The following is a 13,137-nucleotide window of genomic DNA, read 5'->3' as shown; positions in this document are numbered from 1 at the left end:
CACGCGTATAGTAGTCGGTAGCATCGTACCATGCTTGCGCATCTCCACGTTGCCTCCCATCGATCGTAATCTGTCGTCGCAATTCGTCACGCGTATCGCCAAAGGTTGTCACACGAATCTCATTTTCACACTATCGACTGAGAAACGCTGGATCGAACGCCTATTTATAGGTGCGCGGAACCGCGAATCGCTCAGTAACGAAAATGTTCGTCCTACTGTCGAGACCTTCCGATATTTGCGATTTGAGCGCCGAACAGTTACAATTTGTGCCGAAAGTTGTTCTGCTGCGAATGTGCAGCGATCACGTCCACTACCTGTGGGACAAGCTTCCGGAATATATAAAAGCGGATTTAGAGGTTCAACAATATCGACGCTGTTACGAACATTACAATCAACCGTGGCAGCGAACGCACATCGACGGTCCAGCACCGTTGATAAAAGATTGCGGCGAATGTCAACGAAAATAGGTAGAGGCCTATTAAATCGTGCGATAAACGCCCTTCCTTTCGAGTTACATATCTCCGGCTATCAGTTTTGTGGTCCGGGCACTCATTTGGAAAAACGATTGGCGAGAGGTGATCGGGGTATAAATCCATTGGACGCGGCCTGTCGCGAGCACGATACAGCGTATTCCCGGAATACCGATTTTACCGAGAGACACGCGGCTGACAGGATACTCGCCGAGAAAGCGCGAACTCGCATCGTCGCGAAAGATTCGACTCTCGGTGAGAGAGCCGCAACTACAGCTATTTGGGCAGCGATGAAAGCCAAGACAAAAATCGGCATGAGTATAAAAACGAAGACGAAGACGAAGATGAAGACTACGCGGAAAAGGTCGACGAAAAAGCGGATACTTCCGTCAGCGAAACGAGGCGGTGTATTGCCGATTCTACCGATGTTGGGCGCGCTCGGATCTTTGATCGGTGGAGCGGCTGGCGTGACCAAGGCGGTGAACGACAGCAAAGCCGCGCGCCGTCAACTGGAGGAGCTGCAACATCACGATCGCGCGATGGAAGGTCGCGGGCTTTATCTCTCTCCGTATAAATACGGACAGGGACTGTATCTCGGTCCGTACAAACGTGGACAAGGAGTGGCAACGAAGAAAAAAAAACGTCAAAAAGATGCTAAAAATGTCCACGGGTGTGACAACGAACATACAATTAGAACAATTGGCGAAACGTATGCGTATACCGTACTTTAGAGGGGTTTTCGAGCGAACGGTGACGAAGACGAGGTTGTAGAATACCCAATAATGCTCCGTGCTAATTACAATACGATGAATAGCGAGATCAAGTGCGCTTTCAGAGTAAACTTTAACAAACCCAACAACATTGGATCGCTGCTGGGATTCTCGCCGAAGCGTATATTGCAGCCGGGACAATGGCACCAATCGGACATACCGATTAATATCATCAGCGTAAATATTATCCGCGTAGAGTGTAACGTGACCGCTGGTACGTACAGCAATGGCAAACGCGTTCATACGATACATGAATTTTCATCGAGCGTGCCGCCAGGATATAAGATATCGAAAACGCCGGCGCAGATCATTTACGATCATCGCGCAGAGCATTACGGATCATCGCGCGAAGCATTACGGATCTAACGATACGCGTTGCGGATCAAGACAGACGATTGCTCGATTTTCGAGGAGAAGAGATCACCATCAGATTGCACCATCAGATAACGCGACAACAACAACGTCAACATTCACTAATATTCGATTATCCGGTTGCGACAAGAAAAAGAAACTCAACGCGTCAAACGTTGAATTTTTGCAATCTTTGGGATTCGCGGTGTGAAATATCTGAGAAAACATGACCGATATCCTTAACATCGAAGGCGAGCCGGTCTTTGACGATCGTATCGTCAAGATCGAAACTCACACGTACAACCCTTACGCCAATACGACGTTTGAGCACAGCGATGAGATACGAATACCCTACAACAACAGGATCTATATACGTTGCCGTATGAGAGTTTTCTATACATCGAGGGAAAACTAAAGATAAACAAACCAGCTGAAGGGTTTGATGTTGTACTGGGAAATAATTGCGTCGCGTTCATGTTCGATGAGATTCGATACGAACTCGGTGTGGAGATTGATCGTAGCAGAAATGTGGGAATAACCAGCACACTCAAGAACTATGTAACAATATCATCCGATAGAATCGTGATTATGAGAAACGCCGGCTGGGATTCACCTACTAACACGAATGAAGACTTTAATTTTTGCGTACCGCTCTACATGTTATTGGGATTTTGCGAGGATTACAGGCGCGTGGTGATTAACGTTCGTCACGAATTGATCTTAATATGATCGCGCAACGACAACAATTGCCTGATTGGAAATTTGGTGTTGGAGTCTGTGATCGACATATTCAAGATACAATGGCGAATGCCGCACGTCGTATTGAACGAGATTAACAAGTTATCGATGCTGCGCGCCTTGGAAAGCGCACAATACCTCAGTATAGGTTTTCGCTCGTGGGATCTGTACGAATTTCCGCTATTGCAGCGTACAACCAAACATTCGTGGTCCATTAAGACCGCGACTCAGCTGGAGAAGCCGCGATACGTTGTTTTCGTTCTGCAGACAGGTCGGAAGAACGTCATGTCCGAGGATACGAGTCGATTCGACGACTGCAAATTGACCAATGTGAAACTCTATCTGAACTCGGAATGTTATCCGTACGACGATATGAATCTGGATTTCGATAAAAACAGATGGTCGATTTTATACGACACGTATCAACGTTTCTGCAAAAATTATTACGGATACGAGTATCTCGAGCCGAGTCTCACCGTCACGCAATTTTTACGTAACGGTCTGTTCGTGATCATCGATTGCTCTCGACAAAACGAATCGGTCAAAAGCGCAACCGTGGATGTGAGATTGGAATTCGAATGTAAGGAGAACGTGCCGCCGAATACCACAGCGTACTGCCTCATCATATACGATCGCGTGATTCAGTACAACCCGTTGACCAATGTTGTGCGCAAAATCACCTAAATATGGGGGAATGAGACGATATAAAATCTATAATACATCAGGATCAATCGCAGTCTTCTTCTCGACGTGCTGATATAAAAAGGAAAACATTATGTCCGTACCAACGTTCGTGGACCTACAAGGATTCTTCATCGGGATGAAATTTGTCGTAAAGGAGGTGGCGGTGCTGAGAAAGGGGACCGTTCTGGCGCATTACATTTTTACATATCCCCTACCATGGAATCTCCTCACAAAATCCGACAAATTATGCGCTTTCTGGCTGATCACGAATCACCATGGATTACGATGGGAAGACGGAAACGTGCCGTACAGCATGGCTAAACGCTTGATTACATCAGCCGTGCTCGGAACAGAAGAGGATGACGAGACGTCGACTCTCGTGTACGTCAAGGGATGCCAGAAACGAGAATGGCTGGTGGATTTGCTTGAGAATTTTGCGAGAGAAAATTTAATCATCAAGACTTTAGATGCTGATTACGAAGATATTGAATCTTTAAATAATCTAGATGTTACTAATACTATACGATGCGGAAAACATGTTAAGAATTGCGCATTACAGAATGTATTAAAAATATTTAACTGGTGGTCGCAACACCAAAAAAATTGTAATATTTTTATAAATAAAATGTGTAAACGTATTTAATGTTTTTTATTTCTTATTCTCCCCACTCCTTTCCTCGCGAGTCGTTTCTAAGAATTCTTTTTAACGTTGACCATTTCCCCTTCTCCTAAATTTTCAGAGCAATAATCTCCCATCGCATCATACGTTGACCGTTTCCCCTTCTCCTAAATCTTCAGAGCAATAATTCCCATCGCATCATACGTTGACCGTTTCCCCTTCTCCTACATTTTTCAGAGCATTGATCTCTCACCACATCATATTTTTGAAAAATAAGCGTCACGTATATTCGATTAATTTTTATACGATCAGTATCGTGTCAACTGCTAGTACCAACGGTCCACTTCTCATAACCGAGAGACAAAATGTACTCCGCTGAAGGAAGCACCAGCAACGATTGCAAACGCGTGAATTACTACGTTCCACGAGACGAAATTAAACCGTGCAAGAAACTACGAGATGAAATTAAACCGTACAAGAAACCACTTGATTTGTAAGTATCATCAAATGTTTTATATATATTTTTTATATATGTTTTTCTCCATTCTATTTCATTTTTTTTTTTGTATTTTTCAGATGCGGTAAACCACGTATTTTGGTACGCAGATTTGCTTTGAGGCGCACTGCTTATAAATACTTAGATATCGGAATCAACGTTGGAATAACATCTTACGTGGAACTGCATCTAGGCGATAACCGAGGCAACCGAATCGTTTTGTCTATCGATACATGGGAATCGCTAATGCTGAAACGAGCGGACGTTGAACAACTTGTACAAACGCCTAATCATGCACCGATATGGATTAACGATTTAACAATTGAGATTGTTAAAATAAGTGATACGAGTGTTGTCAAACTTACGTTGCGCGATTCTTGCTTGTACATGAAACCGTCAACTTTATTTTTCTTATTCGAACTCGAACACTGTGTTAATCACGAATATTTGAAGCTGTGCAAGAATCTAAAAGCTGTAAATGAGAGTTTCGATTAATTTGTTCGGAGTTTGCAAAGTAATATGTTTGGCGCCGAGAGAGATTCTGCGGTCAAAATCTTGAGCAAAGTCTATGATAAAACATCTATCATAGATTGCGAACTATTAGCTTATGCTGTGGATGAAATTTTGTCTAAAACCTTGAGACGGGGTGATGTATGGTAATATAAATAAATAAATAAATATGTTAAAAAATGAAAAAAAAATGATTATGTATTTCTTTCGCTTCCCTTCCTTGCATATTCTCCGTACAAACCGCGCGCGCGATCTTAAGGTACGATGCAGTAATGCGTGGGAGGAGGACGGCGCGAGGCGTTCGCATGAGCGCGGGAAAGGGATAGCGTTCGTAAGTCGGTGCGATAAGTATAGCGTTCGTAAGACGGTGAGTATGAGGGAAATAGCGCGAGGCGATCGCATGCACGCGTGTAGGAGAAGGACGGCGCGAGGCGTTCGCATGGATGTGGGAAAAGGACAGCGCGAGGAGTTCGCATGAGCGTGGAAGAGGAATAGCGTTCGTAAGACGGTGAGTATGAGGGAGATAGCGCGAGGCGATCGCATGCACGCGTGTGGGAGAAGGACAGCACGAGACGTTCGCGAGTAGGAAAAGGATAGCATTCTATGGGCGTGCGAGAAGGATAGCGCTAGGCATGCGCGTGGATGATGATGCGAGATACGACGTTCGTAAGGCGGTAAATATGAGGGAGATAGCGCGACGCATGCACGCGTGTACGAGAAGGACAGCGCGAGGCGTTCGCGAGTAGGAAAAGGATAGAATTGTATGGTCGTGCGAGAAGAATAGCGCGAGGCATGCGCGTGGATGATGCGAGATACGGCGTTCGTAAGATGGTGAGTATGAGGGAGATAGCGCGAAGCATGCACGCGTGTAGGAGAAGGATAGCGTCCGTATTGGCGTGGGAAAAGGATGACGTTCGCGGGAGAAAGAGATATAATGCAAGGCATGCATATGGGAAAAGGAAAGAAGAAGGTGCAAGTACTCTGCGTTGATACCACTGTTATTTTTAAAAAACGTGTGTATAATACAAATTGTGTGTGTGTGTGTGGGTGTGTGTAAAATATAAAATATAAAAAAAATAAAAAATAATAAAAAATAATAAAATAATAAAAATAATAATAATAAAATAAATAATGTAATAATCGGCGCTTGCCTTATATTTCAGACATCGACACCCGCCTTTGTAAGTACACCGATAAACATGTCCCGACGCGAATTCTAGCAGCCGGATATCGGCGCTCGCCTTATTATCTAACGTTACGCACAATAGTGCGAGCGACTTTTCCTGGAAAAAATGAAGAGACCACCGCGATGGTTCTATTTTGTTTATAATAAATTATAGCAGCCAGACATCGGCGCTAACCTTATCATCTTTCTACGAAATTCAATAATACCGCACGTGCAATAGTGCAGTGTGAGACGATATTTGTTTATAATGTTTATGAATTCTCGAGCAGTCGGAAATCAGCGCTCGCCTTTGTAATACACCCCGCCGATTATACTCCCGCGATAAGCTCCCCCCGCCCGCCTGACGTCAGTCCCCCGCGCCACTAAAATCCCCTTCCGCCCGCGTGATGTCATGCCCCCTCGCCAGCGCGGTTTCCCCTCGCCCCGCATTCCCCTCGGAGGACCTGAGTTAGAACCGGCCCTATAACACTACTCTTTTCAAACATCTTTCCCGCCTCGTCCAGCAAACATATAGGACGGTACGCCGAGGGGGAGTCCATATGCTTCCCTGCCTTGGGAAGGAGCACCACCCTCGCCACCTTCCATCTCTTGGGGAACCGACCGAGTCTGAGGCAGTTATCAAAGAGCTGCCTCAGCCAGTCTCCCAGGTTCCCGGAGGTTAGGACAAGGACCCGGCCCGGGATGCCATCAGGGCCTGGGGCCTTATTTGTGCCCAGCCTTTTAACGGTCACCCCCACCTTTTCCGGAGTGACCCCCATCTCCTTCCCCCACTTTACTGGGCCCAACCCCAGGGATCCTGCTAGGAAATAGAGCGAAGAGGATATCATCCAGAAAATGGGGGTCCAATGTCACCGTAGTTGGGGGCGCCCAAAGTCTTAATTTATTGAGTACAATACGATATGGGCGCCCCCAAGGGTCACCCTCCAAGGTCCGGAGTAACTCCGTCCACGCACTGGCCTTGGCCATTCGTGTGGCCTTGACCAAGGCCTCGCGGGCAGCTCGAAACTCACCGTATTTATCGGCAACCTCCTGTATTATAATATCATAAAAACTATTTATTCTCTCATAACATTTTAACTTATTAAAATTATATAAATTTAAATCTCTGGTATAAGACAATGTATTAAAATGATGAAATCTATTTTCTTTAAGAACCTGTTTACATATATATATTTAACCAAAACATGAGATTTCATAGTAACTTATATGAGATACAGACTCATTCCTAAAGTTATCATAAATTATATATTTGTATTTATAGTTGTTGCTGCTTGTAAGCTATATTAGGATTCTAACTTCTGTTTTTAGTTATAGCAAGATTTAAATTTATATTATTAATATATATATTGTACAAATATATACTGTGACGTGACGTTTTTGGAACGTCCGTCACAAGGGCCGAATGGCCCGATTGGGGGCGGTTTTTCGGGGGCCTGCGTCTTCCTAAATTAGGGAGAGAGCGGCCCGATAGTCAGATCAGCGGGATCTGACTTTCGGTTAGGAAAAATCGAAACTGTAAGCTCGAAATGAGCCCGCGAATTGGTTGTCGGCACGAGGTCGAGCGACGGGATCCCATCCGGCGGAAGGAGAGGAAGAGAGAAGAGCGATGGCCAAGAGCGGGAATCCAGGACACCCAGGAAACAGGAGACGTCAGGTCGTAGTTTTTCAATATTAACTACATTCATGGTGGCCAATATACCTCGCTATCGATAATTTAATATTACTATGACAGGAACAGAAGCGAAGGACCGGAAGGAACCGGCCGAAGGGGCGGCCACTCCACCTGCGCGAAGCGAGGGAGTCCCAAGGACGGAGCGGCGGGAGGATTCTTGACCATGGGCCTATTTTTCGAGATAGGAAAGAGATCGGACCGATCGGACGCTGCCGAAATTCCGCATCTGTCAGTCAAGCAACAACCGATTTAGGAAATTCGGGGCGAGGAGCCCACCAACACGGCCGTGACAACCGCAAGGACCGCGAGGACCGCAGGACGGCCCTGCGTAACGCGAAAGCGCCACAAGTGGCGCGATAGCGATTTATCGCGCCGGCGTGTCTCCTGCAGGACTCTCGCTCGACACTGTTCGACGAGCCTTTAGGAAGGACGCAGGTCGCCCAGAGCGTACGAGCGAGAACGAGATCGCTAAGGAAAAGCCGACATATTCCTGCCGGTGGGACGAGCGTCGTCGACCCGGGTTTGCTACCGATTTATTATAGGTAATTAATTCGGATGAGTCGCGCCTTTAATAGTTGTCGAGCCACGCGTTTTGGTGGATTAATTTGGTAAATAGTTGGTAGATTAAGTCGCACGGCCGACGGGCACATGTCGCTCATCCGAATTATGTAAAATAGGCTCTCTCAATTCATTTCGCCGCCGTCGACGGTCATTAATGTTAGTCTCGCGTTTGTAATACTTGTATGTTGCGCATTATCGGGATTTTTGCGTTCACGCGATCGATATTCCGACTCGCGCAACGTATTGCGCCGCTCGACTCGTATACCACAGTTGTTATCGATAGTTTCCGTATTGTTTCTGTGTATTGTTAGCGCGTGTTTTGTGAGTATTGTAAGAAATTGGAGTCAGGAGGAAGCGAAATCCTAAAAATTCGTATAAGAAATCTATCGGATGTCTTTGAGCCCGCTATTAGTTTCCGCGAGTCATTCGAGTTAGAGATTCGGCATTTCAATGCAAAGGTCACCGTCATTGTTATTAAGACGTATATCGGCTTACCGCGAGCCGGACCAACGGACCGATTTGAGTCGTGCAATCTAGTATTTTCTATTATATCGAAGCGGATTCACGAGCGTGCGTAAAGTAGTTGCCGGCGTATTCGAAAGATTTCTTTAGCTGTCGCGGCCTAATTAAGTCTCGTACGGCGGAAATCCTCGCGGCCGAAAAGTCGAGTTAAAGCTCGTAAGACGCCCGGTAATTTGATACTGTTGCATACGGTCGTGCCGATCTCCGCGGAAATAATATATCTTATTCGCCTGTAAAATAATTACTGTCATCCAAGGCTATTATTTATACGAACTGCTCTATACTCTTGTTTCTTTTGTTTCAATATATTATTGTTATCTCTATTATAATACATCGAATGCTCATTTTGGCTCCCGTGTTCTTGACTCTCAAGAATTCTCCCGTCTCCTCCGAACCCCTCCCCCCTCTATCATTTCGGGTATACTGAATAGCCGCGGAATTTTGCCGTCGCGTTAATTATCGGTCGCGCGATTATCTTTTGGTGTTGCGTTTATCGTGAATGGTGCGACCTGCCGTACCTGGCGCCCAACTTGGTTTATTTTGCGATTCCGGGAATTTTTGTGGATCGCGAGATCGATATTCGAAATATGCGCCGAAGGTGTACCGTGGGCATCGGAGAACCGCCCGCCGAATAAATAATTATTAATTAAATAATTTTAAAAGAAGTTTACGGTTACAATATATAATCAATTTTATATATATATGATACATATATCTAGAAAACATCAAATATATTTGCCATATAACATAGATGTAACATGTGCACTTTAATTATATACATGTTATATGTATAACAATCATATCTTGATTTGCTGGATTACAATTTATGCAGTACAGTTCGAGAAAATTGAACTAAATATATTATAATATTTTAAAATATATTATATATGGATATAAATATATTATACATATAGTTTTGAATATGATGATAAATCTTTATCCTTGATAGTACCATATATCGGTATAATTGATATGATTGAAGACTAATGAGTAATATATAATCTTCTCCACTATAAAAGTGACTGTTTATATATTCTTATGACATAAGTATGCACATATTAAAAGTTACATTTATATAAATATTAATATAAATATTTATAAATGCAAACACATAAATACTCTGTCCGCAAAGCATTGCAATAAAATTTTATGATTGTGACAATATTTTGGATATTTATAATATACAAAGGGCTCCTTTTCATCGGCAATTTTCGTGAGAACGCAACCAAAAAATTTTATTTATTATTTTCATATCTGCGATTATAATTTGCAAACAAGATTGAGGCATCTTTTTTCTGGCCAACATTGTTATGAGTATCAGGATATATCTTTTTAATCATAATTTCTTATCACTTTAAAAAAAGCAGCAATTATTGCTTCTTATAATATTACGAAACCGTTTCCTCATACTCGAGTATGTAAAGATTTTTACATCCTTGGAATATTTTTTCTCATAAGGATTGCCTCCTAATAACGAAGATGTATATATTTTCTCTCTTTAGCTACCAACTTGTACATACACAGTCTGATAGACTATTATATATGCGAAATTTGGTGCCATTAAAAAAGAAAAAAATACATCGCCAGGAATTATAATAACAATTCCTTCCAATAATTTGTAAGCTTTTATTACCATATATGATTGATTGCAATCATATGAAAGAATACCAGATATTGCACACTTAGTCTCTCAAAAACGGAAGTTTCTTTAAATTCTGGAATAACTGTTTTTTAATAACCAGAATATTCATGCACATACCGGATATAATATGAAATATTTTTTAAACCTACTAGCACACAAATAAAAATCGCCTCTGGGGTAAAATATTTTTTTAACAACCAGAGCGCACATGCAAACCGCTTCTGGAATAAAATATTTTTGAAACCAACCAGCACACAAATAAAAATCGCCTCTGGGATAAAATATTTTTTTAATAACCAGATGACTTTTTGCCATCTTTCGGTGAGCTTCATAATAATTCCCCGTTCGTAGAAGGACCTGTCTTTATTGGCGAAAAACTGAAAACAAGTGGAAGTCTGACGGCGCAAGGTCAGGCGAGTATGCTGGGTGGGGCAACACATCCCATCCAAGCTCCAATAATTTTTGACGGGTCGCCAAAGATGTGTGTGGTCTCGCGTTGTCGTGATGGAACACAACTCCGGACGTTTCTGGACGACAGATTCGTTCAAATTGTCCAATTGCCGACAGTACACATCCGAATTGATTGTTCGATTCCTTGGTAGGAGCTCAAAAAACACTACATCCTTCCAATCCCACCACACTGAGAGCATAACCTTCCTCTGATGAAGTTCTGCTTTTGAAGTCGTTTGAGGCGAATCATCACGTTGGGACCAAGACCGTTTGCGTTCCACATTGTTGTAAACAATCCACTTCTCATCACCAGTTATCATTCGTTTCAAAAAAGGATGGTTTTCTTCACGTTTCATGAGCATATCGCAGATGTTTATACGCGCCGTCAAATGAACTTCTTTGAGTTCATGAGGAATCCAAATATCGAGCTTGCTTACGTATCCCAGCTTCTTTAGGTGGATGTGAACACCTTTTTGACTGATCTTCAATGTTTCTGCAATTTCTCGTATCGTGTAACGTGGGTTTGACTTGATCAATGCCTTTATTTTGTCGTCATTAACCTCGGTGGGCCTTCCTGACCGAAGAGCATCATTGAGCGGAATTTCTTGAACTAGTTTTGGCACTGACGTTCTTGTAGAGCATCGTTACCGTAAACTTTACGCAATTTTTCACAAGCTTGACGCGCGTTCTCCCCTTTACGGAAGTAAAACAGTAAAATATGGCGAAAATGCACAGTTTGGTCTTCCATCTTCAACTTGTTGTAAAATCTCCAAAACTCAACCAAATCGCTCAATTTTTTTTTAGAATGAAGCTTAAACTGTCAGCTGTTAAACGATATATGACAAACATATCTGTGAATGACTCTAGTACTGCCAAAACTGAACTAATGCCATTTGTTGCAAAAATACGCAATGACTTTTTACTCAATCCAATATTTCTTTCGACAACCAGTTCACGAATTGATCGCTTCTGGCTAATTAATTACTGTGACACAACTACTATTGCAAAATAAATATAATCAATTTTTAGTGAAATATACAAATAAGCAAAAGAGTAATTATATTTTAATAAATTTGAAGTTACTATTACATATACACAAACATATGCACACATGTAGATAATATATAACACACATATAGTATGCTGGGATAGAAAAGAGATGGACAGAGAAGAATAGACAAAGAGAGAAAAAAGATATGAGTGTAACTGAGCAAGTATCTGTACAAGTGCTAAAAATAAGAAAAAAAGGAAATATAATAGTTATATCTTTCTCTGTAATAATACTTTATGCTCACTAATGTTTAGTGACTGATGTGAATTATCAATCGATATACCGTTTTACAGCCATTCCCTCGCTTACTCATTCCTATTTTCTTCCTTCTCTTTCTTTTTTTGCCCATATCTGTCTATTTATTTATAACAAAAATACTATATAAGTATTAAATACTATGTGCATCATATATAATGTGTATGTTTATGTGTATACAGTCATTCTAAATTCCATTTGAAGATCAATTTTATATTACAATTTTTTATATAAAAATCTTTATGTTGTTTTCTATTTAGAAATTGCTTTAAAGATATAATTTAAAAAAAAATAAATTTAGAATATTATATTTTTACATAATATTACATTATCATATTTATATTTTTGAGTAGACTGCATAGAAATAAAATTAAATAATATCTACAACATATTAGTATATAGTATACATTAAAACAATTCCTTCTAAAATTATGGTATATAAATATACTAACTTTTTGACTCTTATTCTTTTTAAGGAATGTCTGCGGGCAAGCGTCTCTCGAAAGTTTTATTTTCGTCCCAGTATGTGGGGGCACACACTATTAAAACCACACTACAAAAACATAACACTCGTTTCTTTAAATTCAACGCGTTATAACAGTTGAGCGTATTTCTGCGGTAATCTCTTGTTATGCGTATGTACACAACACGCTCGATTGAGTATCTGCCGCGCACTGATATGATCGCGTGTGCCTGTCTGCATGTGTGTGTGCATGGTACAGTCGACTTATTCCCCGATATATACATACATACATACTTATATACATGCATGCTACAAATATCACGTAATAATAAAAACAAATGCGCATCTTTATAAACAAATATTCTCTAACCGAATAAAAAGATTATTTTCATATTGATTAAAATTAATTCGATATATAAAATCATTATTCATAAATATTCTACGACAAAAATTAAATTTCTAAATTTTTGTTTTAAAAAAAGTTTATTTTCTATAAATATAGGCAAGCTTTTACAAATATGCAAATGTTTGGTAACATAAGAGGATAAAATATATCAAATTTTCTTTTCTCATTTATAAATTACTAAATATAACTATAAATAATAATAAATTGTCATAAAAATTATATGTATATATATATATATATATATATATATATATATATACAGGGTGACCCATTTTAACTTAGGCAGCCAAA

At 41.1% G+C, this 13,137-nt stretch overlaps 1 protein-coding gene across 1 annotated transcript; it reads left to right on the top strand.

Annotated features, from left to right (window-relative positions):
• The first annotated feature begins 1,817 nt into the window (after positions 1-1,817).
• On the top strand, positions 1,818-3,013 carry LOC138935797 (uncharacterized). The gene is made up of 3 exons (XM_070300629.1): positions 1,818-1,971; positions 2,022-2,284; positions 2,387-3,013. The coding sequence occupies exons 1-3, from the start codon at positions 1,818-1,820 to the stop codon at positions 3,011-3,013; spliced, it is 1,044 nt and encodes a 347-aa protein (XP_070156730.1).
• The last annotated feature ends 10,124 nt before the right edge of the window (positions 3,014-13,137 follow it).

Source organism: Polyergus mexicanus, unplaced genomic scaffold (genome assembly GCF_030449975.1).
Source record: "Polyergus mexicanus isolate NDT 795.1 unplaced genomic scaffold, iyPolMexi1.0 SCAF_8, whole genome shotgun sequence".
NCBI lineage: Eukaryota > Metazoa > Arthropoda > Insecta > Hymenoptera > Formicidae > Polyergus > Polyergus mexicanus.
This window is presented reverse-complemented; position numbering and strand designations above follow the sequence as displayed.